The sequence below is a fragment of the Phaethon lepturus genome, unplaced genomic scaffold, assembly GCF_000687285.1.
Source record: "Phaethon lepturus isolate BGI_N335 unplaced genomic scaffold, ASM68728v1 scaffold8872, whole genome shotgun sequence".
Taxonomy (NCBI): domain Eukaryota; kingdom Metazoa; phylum Chordata; class Aves; order Phaethontiformes; family Phaethontidae; genus Phaethon; species Phaethon lepturus.
In genome coordinates, this window is record NW_010522628.1 from 95695 (window position 1) to 113707 (window position 18013).

The 18013-nt window shown below is 37.6% G+C and overlaps 1 protein-coding gene across 1 annotated transcript in view; it reads right to left on the bottom strand.

Moving 5' to 3' along the window:
- The window catches only part of COL14A1 (collagen, type XIV, alpha 1), a 120892-nt gene that overhangs the window by 56645 nt on the left and 46234 nt on the right, over positions 1-18013 (bottom strand). The window contains exons 12-21 of the mRNA XM_010281865.1: positions 17120-17249; positions 13760-13899; positions 12399-12525; positions 11175-11314; positions 7968-8100; positions 6720-6791; positions 5818-5960; positions 2533-2662; positions 1358-1480; positions 363-512 (exon numbers count right to left, since the gene is read on the bottom strand). Coding sequence (XP_010280167.1) covers positions 363-512; positions 1358-1480; positions 2533-2662; positions 5818-5960; positions 6720-6791; positions 7968-8100; positions 11175-11314; positions 12399-12525; positions 13760-13899; positions 17120-17249 — 1288 coding nt within the window. The remainder of the gene's footprint in view (positions 1-362; positions 513-1357; positions 1481-2532; positions 2663-5817; positions 5961-6719; positions 6792-7967; positions 8101-11174; positions 11315-12398; positions 12526-13759; positions 13900-17119; positions 17250-18013) is intronic.

The window sequence follows — 18013 nt, forward strand, 5'->3', positions numbered from 1 at the left end:
AAACACAATTTAAAATTGAGCTTTATATATATAAAGACTAAATCATGTCATATATACAAAGCTAGGAAAAAAAAAGACTAAGTAGACCTTCCATTAAGGAGATTTATATCTACTACTAGGCAAATATGTTTGTCTGACAAATAACAACATCTGCTTTATGACCCCTGTCTTGCTAATGTCCAGTAGGTTATTTTAAAGCCTGATATAGTCTGATTAAAAAAAGAGACTTCCATTTCAGGAAAACAATTTGCACACAACCGAGAAAGTCTTCCATGTGAAAATTTATTCAGGGAGCTGCACAAAGCTATAGTTATAGCAAAAACCAGCTTGTAGAGATCTGGACAGCATGAAATCGTTCTTACAGGTTTTGGCTACGCCTGTTAGGGCATCACTGAAGCCTGTTGAGTATGAAGCAAATACTTTAACACTGTACTCCGTTCCACTGAAGAGATTTAGAATGAGAATGGTATTAATATCATCCCCTACAAAGGTCTCCAACGCAGGACCAGGAACTGCAAAAAATGAAATAAATTAGAAAACCATTTGCTCATCCACTGAATTAATTGGCAGGTAGCTAAAACAATCTTAAGACACATCCAGAATTACAATGGAATGCTGTTTTTTTGCCTTTTTTTTTGGTTGGTTTTTTGTTTTTTTTTTTTTTACCATACACAAAAACAAAGACACTCTGCTCAGTCCTTGCATTGATAGAAGCGACAACACACTTGGGAAATTCAGCAGTGGGATTCATTAGGGCAGGGCTAGACACTGGCATCTGTTAAGACCCTTTTGTTCTGCTTCAGTGACTTACTACTGCCCCAAATAGGCAGCCAAAGATCTCCTCAGTTTGATGGTGTGCCAGGACCAACGGGGGGGACAGCAGATGCCAGCCAGCAATACTGTCCCTGAGGGGTTCTTATACAACAGCATTATTTAACACTGTGCAAAAATGATAATGAAAATAGAAAAGAATAAAACTTTCCCAAATCAGAACTGCAAAAAGCTCTGTCACCTCCCTTAGTTGTTCTGGACACAGTTCAAAAACCAGAAAACAGTGTTGTCTTTGGGACCGTATTTTAGTCCCTCAGTGGTCACACATTTGTGTTTTGCTCTCAATAGAGGACCATGTTTTTCTAAAGAAATTTGAAGGAGCTTGGGTGCCTTGTCTAACTGCAATGTGTAGGTGGGCAAAGGATGCAGCACAGACAAAATGAGACACCTAAGTTAATAGCACTTTAAAGGTTGTAACTGCGACTGTTAGGTTTAAGTACAAAATTCAGCAAAAAATTATGTCAAAACATTGTACAGTCAAAACCAAATGACCAAAAAAAAAAAAAAAATCTGTTTAAAAACTCACTGTTGATAGGTTTGTAGACAATTCTGTAACCCATTGTTGGTGACGGCGGGGCATCCCAACTGATCCGTAATCTGTTGTACCATTCATCTGAGACACGTAAATTTCTAGGAGCAGACAGGGGTACTAAAAGGAAACCAAACTGAGCTTTTACAAGTTTTTCTCATACAAGCACATGCATAAAATTCAAGACATGCACATGAAAATAGTGTGACACCCAGTACGCTCGGATTTACAGGTAGAATTGCCAGGATGAAAGCCTTTAATCAAATTCATCCTTGGCATTATGTCAGTGGATGAATGTTGATCCATTTAAGAAAATTATACCAAGTTAAATGAAGGATTAATTACAAACTTTGTTCAGCAAACAAATTTTCAAATTCTTTCCCAACTTTGTCCCTACATTTTTTTAAAAAACGTAAGGCAATTCAGAGATAATTATCTTTTGTTTATAGAGTTTCTTTCAATCCCAGTGCACTAAAGTTTTTAATGTATAAATCATCCTCTTGTGAACACTTAATGCTTTCATATGGAATCAAAGGAATGATTTACAAGTGATTTAAGAGTCTGCACAAATAGTACTTCAATTTAGGCAAAAATTATGTAAATTAGAGTAATTTGATAAAATTATACTATCATGACTAGCAGTGCACGACGAGCTGATTTTTTAGCAATATACAGTAAAGAGGGAACTTAAGCTGCAGCTGAGTAATCTTTTGGTGCTTGGTCAGAACTCTAGAGATAATGCAATCACTTTTATAAAAAGTTCAGCAGCATTTCTAATGACCTTTAGGAAGCAATGATCTCTCAGAAAAGAAAATCTAACAGTACAATGGTTGGTTTGATACTATCCCAGCAGGCATTGTTTACTTTATTTTCTGCATTAGTTGACTTGTCCTTGGTGGGCTATCTATCAAGGACTTATCAGCTTTATTACTCAACACGTTTCTGCAAACTCGCTGTATTTGAAGATAAAATAGAATTTGTCAATTAGAAGCAACCCGTTGTTTATAAATCAAAGAACTGAGATTAATATAAAGCTTGAGTCATAGAATTCATGCAAAATAAGCCCACGTTCATACTGAAACATATTACTACAGCCAAGGAAAAAAGGCCGAAAGAGTAAGCCTTTCTTCATGGCTATCCTGGCCACAGACAAGCAGAAAGTTTGTACTTACAAGTTTTCCCAGGAGCCGAGACACTGACTCCTTCCCCATCAGAGTAGATGGGAGTGATGGTAACTTTGTATTCTGTATCAGACAGCAGAGGCTGAAGCAGAAGAGTGTTTTGTCTCCCAGGCACCATTACCTGGATGGTCAGAAAAACAGAAGCAATCAAGCTCAATGATGAGGACCAAAACCTTTTTATATCTTACATGACCTCTGACACCACATTCCACTAGTATCGCTGTATAGCTTGCATTTATAAATATTTCTGATGCTCCATGGTAAAACAAAATTAAATTATCCGCCCTTTTAACAGATCTACTAGTTACCTGAGGAAAATAAAAAGGAGAATGTGCCTATGGGATAACACAGTTTTATATTAAACCTACAAGCCACTACAGCTCCATAAACCACTGGTACTATATGGATGGTTAGTACTTAAACTATTTCACCGCACAGACAAAATAAATCCTCTTATTGTATTTACTTTTGACATGAATATGATTGTCCAAAGGTCTGTCCATTAATAAAGGTTGATTGTTATGTTCTCTGGGGACAAAAATCCTCCTTCCCTGGGAGGAAGGAAAATGAATTCAGGAAATCGGGAAGCGTGAACTGAGCAAGCAGGAATAAAACATATTTGTCCCATCTGCATCTGGTCTGGGCACAAGGAAATAAAAGTAGCTTTTCAGGAGAGGAAGTCAAGCAGAGGATCCAGACTGCCACGAAACATGGAAGATCTACAGCAGAAGTCCAACCAGGCAACACAGTAGAAGTAGAGAAGCTGTAGAAATCCCTCCAGGCAGTTTTGGGTATGCTGGAGCACATGTTTCAAACCGCTGAATTAAGCTGCTGCTTAATAGAGCACAAGGTTTCCCCATAAGCAGCTACTTCTGAAACTCTTCAATAGATTACCATATTTTAGCCAGAGCCTCAAAAACTCTTATCACAATAGTGGTGGTAGAGGTGTCCAAGTAAAGCATTGCAATCTTTTAACTTGTCAGTAAAATTTTGACCTCAGAGATCCTCCGAAGCCTGAATGGGAGTTACCTCACACATGGAGTGGGCAGGGTAAAGAAGAGAAACCAGTCATATGTTTCCTGCACCAAATCTGTGCTCTGAAGTGATGTTGTTGGAAGCAACAGTCCAAAGGTCCAACCGCGTATCTTGGACCCTCCCTGGCTCCATGTCCATTGTGTGTCCCTGATTTTCAGCCAATTGCATCGAGAATTAAGAAGCTTATTAATATTTTTATGGAAAGGGAGAAGTAACTGAAATTTATACCACTGAAATCAGAGACAAAAACTTAAGCATCCACCACAGAACTGTCACGCTGTAGTATATTTAAGCCCAAATTCCACAAAACGTTTGGGTTCTGCTTGAGATGTACTTAAACACATAAACAGTCCCCTAAAAATTGAACATCTGTCATTTTATTGACATCTGAGTTGCACTTCTCAGGTGCTTGAAGCCACATTCCTTCCATTTAAAAAGTGCTCAATTTTAAGTATAATCTTACGTCATTCCTTATTCAGTAAAGCATTTATGCACATGATTAATTTCAAAGATTAAACACGTGGTTAATCTGTTTGCTGAATTGTGACCGAACATAATAAGACTTGAGAGTGTACTTAAAATGAAATAATCTGTGGAATTAGAGCCAAGACACCTACCTAATCTTACAATTTTGTAATTTTCTTTAATGAGGTTTTGAGTCAATTCTAATATCCTTCTGATAGCCAGAATTTGAAAAACTTTCCAACAGTTTTAATTTCCTTTTAAAATAATAGTCATTGAATACTAAAACAGAACTACATTTATATCATCCAAATGAATTCGATTAAGTTTCCCAGAGCTGAAACAGTAAATCTGGGATCTGAATTTCAGAAACTTTGGGTTATTGTCAGAAGAACAGCACAATTTATGCCATTACACTTTGCAAGTTTGCCACTGTATTATATACTATACTATCATATAGTTAAGGTAAATTCATAAAGCAAGTTTTCCGGTCCAAAAGGAAACCACTACATTGAAAGCTCATTTTCAGGTTATAGTTGAAAAAGATGGCTAAAAAGTAATTTTCTACCACGGTCTCATAAAAGATGAATGAAACCAAAATGAAAAAAAAGACTGATTCACGTTTTTCTAGAAAAAAGATATTCAACTAATTCCTTTTAATATTTTTTTATTGATATAGTCTGATACAGAGCTAAAAATGTCACCTACCAGACATCAAAAAGAATATCCCACATCTTCGATATAACCGTACTATGAACAGAAGTGAGTCACATGACAGACACAGAAGGAGAATGATATGGGGAATATGTTTGCATTCTGAGCTATTTACTAAGAAAATAACCTCAAACTCTACAATTTAATCTCTTAAATATATCTACATAGACCTGTCTCAAAATTTTATAACTTAGTTTTGTGGAAACCAAGCACTGCAATACTAAGATTTCCCCAATTAAAAAAAAAAAAAAGACTTGCCCTCCCAGAATTATGAAATTATCTCAAAAACTGTGAAATCTTAAAACAATACAGCTCCTACATTACCTTAAAATAATACAGGGCTTCTTTTTTTTTACTATTTGCTATATGAACAAAAGAGTACATGTAGTAGTCTTCATTCTTCCAAATATTTTCCAAAACCTTGATCACTGGCAACTTTTCTTTGTGTAAGACAATTTTAATTTTTATCATCACATGGTATTAGAAAAATAACAAATATTCTTGGGCACTTAGATTAAAAAGTGCTGTCCTTATTGTGAGATGTTGAGGTTAATAAGCAGTATGAAAACTGCATTTGAACTTTAATTACATTGCTTTAACATAAAATGAGACTCTTAGGGAAGGAGCAAAATTACTGAAGGAAAAAAAAAATTACTTAAGATTGTCCTGCACAAACATTTCCGAGTTGTTAAAACACAATCTCAGGACAGAAAAAGGCCTAGGAGTAAAAAATCCCACAAACAAAGAACCACCAAAAAAAAAGACAAAAAACTTAGCCAAATTTTAAAAATACGGGAAAAAGATGACAGCCAGTTAGTCTTTTAACTCTGACTTCTTTAAACATCTGTGTGACGGGGCCTTGATCTTACATTTGACTGCTGTTGCCTGCAGTGCAGCAGGTGCTACATGATTAAAACTTTGAAGTTCAATCTCACAGTAATACCAAACATGAATCTTTTACTAATTGCAACAGGAGTGTCATATAAGGAGAGACCATGCCTTTGCAATTATTTAACTTTTCAAGCTTATTAAGCCATTCACAAAACCCATACAGACCATTCTTACCGCTTCCTCAGCACGGTCACCTTTCGCAGTGAGGTAGGTCACTCTGAACTGCTGAACATTGTAATCTGAAATGTCCCATATCACCCTCAGACTTGAGGTTGTTTCATCATCTATAACAAGGTTTCTGATTCCTGTTCGAAAAACTAAAGCCAAAAATATTTAATTAATATTTTCTCAACTCTATTTTTAGATTTTAAATTGTGCTAATTATCACCAAGTAGCTGCAAGCTCTGCTGAAGTCACAGTGGGTCTGCAGACCCATGGTGGGGCAAATCCATATAGTTCAGTCATACTAGGACTTAATAACATAAAAACTTTTACCATTTAACAAAATAATAGTTATCCTATACTGCCATGAACATGTATTACCCCATCTGCTTTGTTTATATTACTCCATTACGGAGCTTTAGAATAATCAAAACTCCATCCAGAAGCGTTGTTTCTTAAAAGTCAGTTTTCTAATTCCAGGGAAAACAGAACACTCAAAACTAAACAAAATTCTGAAGAGTTTCCAAGTTCATATTTATAAAGGGAAAGAGAAAAGAGAGCTGAATTTTCCAAATTAGTCTGTATTCCTATGCAACATTGCTGGTATCATTCAGAGTTCCTACACCGTGTCATAGGTTGGCTCCTCATCCACACGTGGCACGCACAGGAATCTGGCCACACGCCGAAGGCTGGTGCAGGAGCGCAATGGTGCGCACCTTTCACAGGTGATGTCCCTGGCCTGGGCCCTACATCTCCGCAAGATCTGCCGTGGCGGTGTGCTGACCACATGGGCCATCGGGAACTGGGGTTATCAGCTCGCGGTAATATCGCAGCTCTCTGCCCGAGGCCTGGGCTCTTTGTGTTTGCAGCTCTTTGCATTCAGTATTTAAGCTGTTGACATGTGCTCTGTTTACCTGCTGTGGTGGGCTTAGAAGTTGTGGTACTGGCAGTAGTCACCGTGGTAGGTATTGTGGTAGTCCTTGCAACTGAAAAACAATACTTGGCTCACTAACAAGTCAAGAACACATGGAAGTCACAGTATTTATCTTGTATTTCTGACTATGACAATGGAACTATGTGCTCACACCTACAAGCATCCCACACACTTCAGGCATTTCAGAGACTACAAGGGAACTATTCATTTAGTATACTTCAGGCACATATTTTTGCAGGATTAGCACTTCGATCTACAGATAAGACATAATTATAAACTGTACAATTAAATAAGAATGCATATAGCTTCCCACATTTCTGGCTGAACTATGCATAATGACTTCCACTTTGACCATTTGTTAAGGTTGTCAGATTAATTAAATTGAAAGCTTTTTAAGGGTGCTTCACTTCTGCCCAAGTAAAAATCGGAAAGTACACTCAGCAAAACTGGGCAATACCAGCATCGTTTGGATGGGTAAGGGCTTCTTGTCTTAACAGAAGGTTCAAGATTAAGCCTATGGTTAAATTACTATGAATCAAATAAATTTTTGAATTGACACATGAAAAATATAGTTGTTTACTTAACCAAGTCACTATCCATAAAAAGAGAATGGATAGAGCAATCTACCTGAAATGCTGGCCACTGTTTCAGTTATAAAAAAATATAGTGCATTATTATAAAATACACTATATGTGATTTTCAAGTTTTATCTTTGTTACTTCCATGTTAATGTTACAGGATGCCTGTGTAAGCTTTTTGGACCACTATTTCAGCCAAGAGTGAATTCACCTCTAGTAAGTATAAATTACATAAATAAGAAGGAAAAGGGTATACTATAAGTACCAAACATCTTAAATGAAATTCTTGTAAATTATTTACTTTAAAACATTTAAACCCCCCAAAATCTAATACATCTTCTCACAAGGAGCCCTGTTCAAAGACTAAATATTGAAATGTGAGAAGAAAGAATATCTACCCAGATCCAAAGTTTATTAATATCACAGCTCAGACAGGGAGACAAACCATCATTTTGATTCAATGCCATCTACCACGTAATATTAAATAAGAAAAACAAAAAAATACAGTCAGCAAAGCCCTGGTGTTAAACTACCACATTCTTCAATATTATAGCTACCCAAAGATGGACTGTACTTTAAATATAAGATATATGCATTATATTTAAACCACTTAAACATCTCTAAAAATTACAATCAAGTGTTTGTCTTACATGTAGCTCCAAGAACAGCAACAACTTCACTTTCACTGTCATCATCAAAAACTGCCAGCAAAGAAACTTCATATTCTGTGTTGGGCAACAAACCCTCAATAACATGACTGTCTGTGTCTCCATTTATGACAACCTAAGTAACACAGCAACATTAAAGAAAATCAGTTTTGCATTTTATAAATTTATATGAATTGACTGAAATGAAAGAAGGAAAATGGATTCTCCTTTAAAATAAATTAAATCTAACACTCAGATCTGCCCAAAGAATTTATTAGCTATGTTGAAATAAAAAGTATCAGAGAGTACATCTGGAAAAAACACTGTTAAGAATATTTTAAAAGTATTTATTATTTTGTGACTAGTTTGATTATTCTAATGTGTAGTCTTACACTTTCACCCACAACTAATTAATTGCTAAAGCTGCCCACATGCCTTTCATTTGAAAAATCACTAAAATTCAAAACGTTCATCAATGAAAGGAACATAACAGGGTAGATTTACTTTCATTCGTATTTTTACCATTCAAGCACTGTTACGACAAATGTATTCAGCATCTCCACAGCCTTACAAAATGCTGTTTCTATACCAGAATTATAATCTGAGTTACAGTTCCACACATTTGAATGCAACTTGAAAGAACATTTGCTGCAGACTTGGCAATTAAGGGAGATGTGGTGATGAGAAGTTTGCTATATTGTGTGATGTTTTAAATAGTAATTTTCCTTATTTCTACCTATGACAGCAGCAGAAGATTCACACATGCAGTGTTAACTGTAAGCAGAAGGTTTCACTTCAGATTTTTGTGCGTTTCATTTGTTTTATTTGAAGGGATCAACAGGCAGGCAGGAGTTGGAGCTAAAGGGACTGTAAAGCAGAATGCAAGGAGCCTGAGCAGTAATTCTGGTGAAATGGGCTGACTAGTTTTGGGAATAGTTTTTAGGTTACGCAGACAGATGCTACAAAACAACCTTTCTCCAGATTAACACTGGCAAGTTTTTTAAGGCAGCCTCTTTATACACAAGAATCAAAGTAAGACTTATAATGGAAATCAAACAATAGATATGTGCTGCATAAAAACTCCTAAAAGTTAGCAGAAACAGTGAAACACACTTTATTCTTTTAATTACCGCAGGAGATTTCCTGAGTTGGCCCTGGGGAAAAGGGACCCGTTAAACAATCACAGACCTTCTGAACTCAGATACAGAAAACAAAAGCAGAAAGAAATTAGTTGGGGCCATGCCTTCTACAACTATCAAGTAATGAATTAGGCATCCCATGCTGCACACTTTCTGGCACAGATTTTCTTGGGAAAATTTCAGAAACAAGCTTGATGAGTCTGGCTGTATACTACATAGGTATAAGTAATACCTTCCTTTCCAATTCCCCAGAGCCTGGAGTCGTGTATCAAATCATTATAAAATATTTACACGTAGTTACTAACCTCACACATAACTTTGGCATGCTTTCTGAAGCATCACTTCCATCACCCTCCATTCCCTGCTCATTTAGCCCACAGAAAAGAACACAAAAAAAGAACACAAAGTGCTTGAACTTTCAAGTGGAGAGGACAAAGAACAGAAGCAAGAATAGTAACGAGCACACGAGAATAACAGCATGTGTTCTCTACTGTAACCTAGAAATAAAAGGTCACTTTTGAATTTATTCTGGCTTTTTAGCGCTAACACCCCGCTAAACGCTTCTCACCCATCACCAGTGGGGGGGAAGTAAGCCGAGAGGTGTGTAATTTTCACCACCACCCCCTGACCCCACTCAGCTAATTGGCAAGTTGGGTCTTGGGAGAAAGACAGAGGGAGCGCACGTCGTTTCTCTGCATGACTGATCACTTAGCTGGGAAAGAAGCTTAAAGAGGCAACAGCCTGGAGGTATTGTGCTATCCTAGGCCTGACCCCGTTAGAGGGGTCATGCAAGGAGAACAAGAAAGCAGCTCGGGTATTTTTAATATTTCAATGTACTAAAATATTAGGGCCTCCAGCAGTTCTTAGTGAATACAATGAATAAGTGGAACCTTAGCAGTTCCAATATTTCTTGATCATTTATACTCACACTCAAAGAACACAGATATCATAAATCTCACTTGAAAATGTACATGGCTTAAAGGGATCCACTTAAACATAAACAAATCAGTTCATCTACTGCAGAGAAAAATGCTAGAGGATGACCTGTGTCCACTCACTCATCTGCCAACTCCTTCTTTTCCCTGCTCATTCCTGTAATTTCTTTCTTGCATGACTACCTCTCACTAGGTGAAAGGGAGGAAAGAATCAGGCTAAGCTAAATTTACAGAAAAAAAGCCACATAACCTAAGCTGCAATGACTGCTTTCTGTCCTAATGGATGACAAAATGATGCATGAAACCCACTGAGTTCTGTACCCAGATAAACAGTTTGTGGATGTGGACTCTCTTCACAGTGCTGATGCCAAGAGAGCAAGATGTTTGAGAGAATCATTAAAGACTGAGGAGTATAAAAGAGGTTAAAAGAATGAGTAAATAAAGAAAGAAAGGCAAAGAGGAAATGACACAGACTACAAAAGATGAAAATTTGGGAAAGAGAGAGAAAGCATCTGTCTCTTTCTACTTGGAAAAAGAGAATAAAGCAGGAAAAACTAAAGGGATGAAAAATCATTTAAAAATTTAGACTGATGAAAATGGCACTATGGAGAAGATGCACAAGGGCCTAGAGTAAAAAGGGGAAAAAGGAGAGTGAATCATAAAGAGGAATAAAGGAACAATCTAATAAATTAACTATGTGTAAACTTTTCCCTTTGTAACATTACATAACTAAGGTATCACAGGAAATTTTACTGTGTCCAGCACATTAGACAAATGTGGAGACTCATGTGAGGGTATCGTTGCTCTGGCTCACCTACTGTCATCATCTTCACGGCAAAGGGAAGAACATGAACCTCTAAAAACTGAGTTAGCATCAAACAGCAATTCTAAGTTCTGTGGCAGCTGGCACATTACAGATTAGATTGATTATTCACGAAAAAGCTCTTCTTTCCTCAATTCCTCTTCAAAAAGCAACTAGAATATTGGTTTGATTTTGGCTTAGAGAGTTTTGCAGTGGGGCAGATTTTTCTGTAAATCAGTTGGCCATATTTAATTGGAAAAAGTTGCAGCATAGGTGTTCTCAGAATGGCATTCTCTCTTCCATTTCACACCCTCAGAAAGTCAAGAAAACTCACCTCTTCAGAGTCCCCCCCGTCCAAAGGAATCCATGCCAATCGGTAAAAAGCAGTATCTGATGAAGTGGGCTTCCAGCTGACCCTAAAACTATCTGTCGATGCTTCATCAATTTCCAAATGCTGGGGAGCTGGAACTCTTTCTGCAAAATATTACGCAAAAGAGAAGTGAGCATAAATTGTTCTCCAAGACTTGCTCAGATGGCAATGTCAAGCATGTACCATTTCATTTGCAGTTTGTTACAAAGATTATAACATGGGAGGTAGATAACAAAGGCACTACAGATTCTTTGCACGCTTATTTGTACTTAGGGAAGTGGTTTTGTAGTTGGGGGAAGGAGAATATGCACAACATGCTCTTCATCTACGCTATCTGGACAAGCCTCCTTGTCCTCTCTCCACTGAAGGGAGCTCCATGCAACCCTCAGCCGCTCTCCTTTGCTCAGAGCTCTGTGCACCACGTTCTTTCCTTTTTCTCTACCTCAAAGCCAAGTTCCAATCTCTGCCATTTCCAGAGACTCTGCATGCATTTCCATTTGCAGTTTGCATGTAAGTATCAAGTTCTTGTTCTGTACACATATGTTCTCCTTCCTCTTCCACCTCATGTTTCGCCTTCCTCCCTCAAAGTCCTTCTCTTCCCATTGTTACATTTGAAAGCACTAGTAAGTGTCATCAGCCATTTGTCTAATGAAAAACTACAGTTACAGAAACTGTAAGTGTGCTAAACAGACTATAGGAGCCTTAAATGTGTTATGTTTTCTCCTTTTGGTGTTCCAGTTTCTCTGTATGTATATAAGATTCTACTCTTTATTGCCTAGACAGTTCACTGGTTTAAATGTATGATTCAAAACTCATCACACTTCAGCTGGAGAGACAAATGCCATCACATTGAATGATGCTTCAAAAAGCTGGGGAGATAAGTGCTTTACTACCTAATTGCAATAAAAAATGCTTTAAAATGGCTGATTATGGAAAGACTTAAGAGATAAACCTCATCCACACAAATGTTTAAATGATGTCAAGAGATTACTTCCGTGAGTAAGGGTGTAATTGGCCCCATAATAAGGGAGCAAAGCAGCCAAAAACTGCAATGAAAATAACAGAAAGCATTCCATATATCTGAATTCTCAGCCAAAGGCACTTGCTGTTACTGGTCTTACTTTCCAGTAAAATAAGAAAGTCTAAAAATTCTCCCTGGAAAGCCTGCAAAAGTTCAGCAATACTTACTTGTGGTAAAGCTGCCAGTAAGTGGTTCAGATTGTCCTTCATCATACAGGGAGAAAATAGCAACAGTATACTCTGTAAGGGGTGTCAGACTTTTTAGAGTATGGGTTGAAACACGACCAACTTCCACCTAGAGAAAGCATAATTTGCAATTGATACTGATCATACACTTTATGTTATCAGTGTCTGAAATTCTGCTGGGTAATAATGATACAGAAAGAGAATGTCATGTAATTGGTAGAGAATTTCTGTGAAACTATGAACAAGTATAAATTCATGGCCATAAAAAGTAACAAAATCAATTAAAATAGACTAGAGAAAAGGAAATTTTTTTTATGACCAACTAGGGTAAAGGAGAATTCAGTCGTAAGCCTAACTCACTAGCTAACATATCAGCACTGCACGTTCAAGAACCCAGAAGGGGAAGGAACTTTTGGGGCTATTGAATCCACACCCTTATCACAGATAATCATTGCATAAACCATTATGTTTAACATTTCTCAAGAGAAAAAATGACAGTTTCATCTGGTCTCTATCCAGGCTGCAGTTAACATGACTTTGTCAGGGGTATAAAACTCAAAGCTGTATAAACTGACAGTTTATCAGTCCAACTCTTCAGTGTCACGTTAGCTCAGCACCACAGGGGAAATGCTACTGATGCAGAGCAAACAAAAAAAGCCACCTGCTCTTTGAACAGACATAAAGGAAAAGTTAAGAGGTAGATAAAGACCTACTGAACATTCACTCACACTGTCAAGTATATTACCAGGAGCCTGACATGCCCAAATGTGATGAGTACAGCCAGACGTTGTAATCTATATTAAGGGTAATCAATAGGAAGGGGTCAAGTGATTTTTAATATAAATTTTAAGGGACCTAGCAGAAAGAAAAGACAAACATCACATGGATACGCTCTCTTCTAAACTCAGGAACAGTTTCTTCAGTTTTAATACCAATATTACATCTTGTATAGATGAAAGGCCAGATATGTCTTAGAAGAAATATAATTACACACAAAGACTATTAAGGACTTTTTGGAGGTCTAAGTTATCCATGACAACTTATTTTGTAAGGGGTCTGGACTGTTTTAATAATGGGACACATTCACTACAATTTTTTTTTTAACTTTTTCTGTATTTTTTTCAGATTTCTGTATTAATGTCATTCCATCCCATTTTTCATTCTATCACAGAATTCATGCTGCTAAAAGCTATTATAAAGTATCTTTAGTAACAAGGCATAACTAAATATTGCATAAGTAAATTATTAAATGCAAGAGTCTAAGTTAGAACATCTTGGTATCATTTACAGAAGTTTGAAGAGTTCTGAGATTGGTTAAGGGAAGAGAGATGCTAATAATTTACCTCATTGGTTTCTGCTCCATCTGTTTTAACGTAAATGATGCGATAGCCATTTACATTTTTGGAAGCAGGATCCCATGTTAGCTTAGCACTACTGTGTCCAACATCAGAAAATTTCAAGTTTGCTGGTGGGCTTAGAGGCACTTGAAAAGGAAAGAGATAAAACCATGAAAGTGATCCCAGGTTTTAGCTATGAAATTTTTCATGTCTTGAAAATAAACAGCACATTTTCCATTCAAAAATTTATATCACCAATATTTATATTAAAAGACATACATCAACGGAGCTACAAAAGTACTAAAACGCAAGTAAAATAGCTTAGTTCTTTGCTGAAACAGAACTTTCAGTCTTGCTAAGTGCATCTCAACTAATACTGAAAAAGAAAGAAATTATGTTATTGTTCATAGAAAACTTCATAGCAAGATCGAGCCTACACAATACTTGCAATAAATCTGTGTTTGTATTTGTGAATTAAATTAATTCAACTGCATGTTTATCCTACATGCATTTGTTTGATATAAAATACATTTCTGTATTTTGCATTTGTTTCTGTGATTCTGTGATTCTGTTTTCCATGAGTATCCCAGCAAAAATATTTCATGACAGTAGTATTTTGGCAAAAAACTTTCTGAATCATAGAAGTTCCTAACATAAGGGTAAGTTTGTCCAAAAAGCATAACTAGCTCAGAAGATCTCCAAAGATGCTATTTTTTTTTACCTCTGCTTAACCTTTCCTCTTTTATTACAGAAAGAAGCTGTTTCCTAACAGCAACCCTGGTTAAAGCCATATCTATGTATTATATATTCCTTGACTGTCATGAGCTGAAGGAAAATAAGGTCATGCTAGAAAGAGTCTCAGATTGCATCCGCTTTTCTGTCACACCAGAGAAAGCAATTTGTGCTGTCTGTTACTGTCAGCAGTAGGTTCTGTATTAGCCCAACATCTGCTAACTTTCTCTGCATTGTGAAACCTTTCTCTATCTGTCCCGCCTTCACACACACATTCCTCACCAATCCATATGGACAGATAAATAGCACTTCAGAAGCTGTTTTCCTCACACAAGAGCACATGGGAAAAAGCAAAAGATTAAAAAAATCATATATTATGTGGGACCTTTAGCCAGGGCATATATTGACTCAGAATCTGCAAGCAAACACCTAACCAGCTTAGGAACAGTCAAGTTAACTCAGCTGTGACGAAAGAGGAGACGGTAATACATCAGCATTGTATTAGATGGGTTTGCCACACTTTCTGGCATTCAGTATATTCCTCTGAGTCTAGTGAAGGGAGTATCACATGCTGGCTTTCCTTTCCACTTTCTGTCAGTCGTGGAATGCACTTCATTTCACCACCCAGGCCATACCACAAAATGCTTTACTCTCAGCTCTTTCCTTTGGGAACCATCCTCCTGACAACGTTGCTCTCAACCAGACAGGCAGTCCTGATGCCAAAGTTATGTGAGTCTTGGATAAATCCTGGCCCCAAAAAGAAACCCCACCCCAGAACGAGCTTGCTGATCATGCCTCTGTTTGGCACGGAGAAAGGTTTCGCTACAGTAACTGAGATGATGCAGTGTGTACAATAATATTTTTTAATAAATACAGAATATCAAATACTACATGTAATACTACAGCAAATTAGGCAGATCGCTCTCCGGGCAGATATGTGTGCCAGGAAGAAAATACTAGGTAGCCTATTCATTAGTTGGAAGCAAGAAATAATCACATTGAAAGAAAAAAAAAAAAAAAGAAAAAAAGTAGCTTAAATCTGAATCTGGGCACAGAAGACATTACCATTGAACACTGACCGTGTGGGACACGTGCGCTCACTAAGAGCTTGCTTTCCTTCCAGATTTTGCCACTGCCTGATCAATCAAAGCCTGTTAGAAGAGGCCTTAGTTGAATAGCTGCATATGGAAGGTTAGAATCGATCTTCTTTCATATTACAGTGCTAAAGACCAGTCAGAGTTGGCTGCATTGAGTCACCCTAAAAATAAGTGAAGGTTGCAGGGTAGTTGGGTTTTTTTAATTCTGGTCTGGTAACAGCAGTGATGATGGGGTCACTAACATATGTTACTGGCTTCTGTGATCAAACGCTGTGGTCATGAATCCTCAGCTTGTGCCAATATATCTGGAATTTGCATGGGATCTTCCATCCAATGTGTTTGCCAGGTTTAGAGCTGTGCAGCCTCCAAGATCATATGACATCAAGTGAATTCAGGCTAGCACAGCTAACTACATAATCTACTGTTTAGGACAAATGAAAACCAGATATTGGGTAAATACTGACCAAAAGTGTGGAGAGGTGGGAGGAAAAGGAGTGAGACAAAGAAAGGAAGAAAGGGACAGAGGAACAAGGAGCCAAAGATTTGATTCTCCAAATGTTAAGAATCTTCTACACTCATTTCAACTCCACAAACATGCCCAGCTTGCAGTAGTTCACTATTGGTGCTTGACTGTCTACAACTGTCCTCTCAGAGATGACCCAGTTCAAACAGCATTCCTACAGCTTCTTCCACCATTACTTGCTGACCTTACAGGCAATTTCTCCAGCCCTTCTTTTTCTTAGCACCTGCATGCCTGAACTTCTGTCACCTATTAAATGTAGGTGACTTTCGCACTGGTTTACTCATGCCAGGAGCACAAAACAAGAGGAAGCAATCATTCCACTTCTGGGAGCAATAGAGATGTCACTGAATGCTGTCCCAGAAATATCCCAGCAGCACAATTGCTTATTTTCAACTCCTTTGTCTTCCGAACGCTGAGGCTATTTAGAGAGCTGACATACAGTGCTGTGTACAGTTAGCAGAGGACAGAATTTAGCTGGCAAAATTCTTGCTGCTTATTAAAAACACACCATCTATCATGAGTGCACAGGCACTTTCCAACCCTTCGTTTACCAGATGCTAGGCAGCAGGGGTTGGACAGGAATCTTCCCTTTGCTTCTTTTCCATCTGTACTTCTACTGAGCCAGAGGAATGAACTTCTCCATCTGAGCAGGCTCCCCCACACACCTGGTTCTCTGGCTACAGGAGGCTAAACAGAGCAGTCTCAATTTAGCTCTATGTGGTGACCTTCATTCACCTTCAGCAAGTTCAGAAAACCATCAGTAGTTCCACCAAGATCAACAGGGATATCCATAGCACCACTACCAACAAGAGAAAAGAGTTCACAATCCTGTTCCAAAAACAAGCTGTTTTCTCACATCCTCAGCCTCTATAAATGAAGTATTCACAATGAGAAACTTAAGTACTCTTAAGACCTTGCCCTATGGACTATTCAGATTTTAAAATCAGATGTCTGCTGTAGTATGTGCACAGACCATTCTAAACACTGAAGTGAATATAGATATGTGATACCTACGTGTAGTTTCTTGTCCTGTAAGGGGATCACTAGCTTCTTCTCCAAACATGGCATAAACTGTCACTGTATATTCTGTATTCGGCAATAGTCCATCCAGTTCAAGATCTGTTGAGGCCTCCCCAATTTTTATCTAAAAACACCATGAATAAAAAAGACACATTATTTCTGAATTAGATCATGATGGGGAAGAATACCATTTACACACCTGAAATTAGATATGTGATCAAATGCTCTGCTGAGCATTTGTCTGATACTGTGCCTGCGGTACTTGGACCAAGATTTTGGGATTTTGCACAATAATCAAAAGAACAAAATTGTCAAAAAGCCAAAAGCCAACATACAAGTAAGAGGACTTTAAAAGTAACTAGTCACATTAGCAATGACAAAATAGTCCTCTCTGGAACGTGCAGCTACTAAGGCCTTTTCATTCTCAGCTACACCTTGCTTAATCTTTGGTCATAGGACTGAAATTTCATAGGAGGAATTGATTTCTGTGCACATCAAGGCTCAGATTTGTTGCTATTTAAGGTGTGCAATATTTTATTCCTCCACCTCTTCACTGAAAGCCACATTAACATGGACTGACTTACTTTTGGAAAAAAAGTCTTTCTTCGGGGTACAGCTCAGTCCTCCTGAATCAGCTAGTTTTAGGGAGGCCCCATTTTTAAGAGTTATGTGCTCACAGCTACGCATTTAGCAGAGAGCACAAGTCTATGCGAGCTTTCAGTAGCTTCCTACACACTCTACAAGTTCACATGCCCCTGCACGCTTTTTAGTGTTCTTGCTTGAACAAAGATGTTTTACATAATCTTAATTATACATATAGAAACTTGAGCATAAAAAACTTTTAAATCCTAGACCAGAAGTTCCATTGGAACTATACTAGCAACTTCA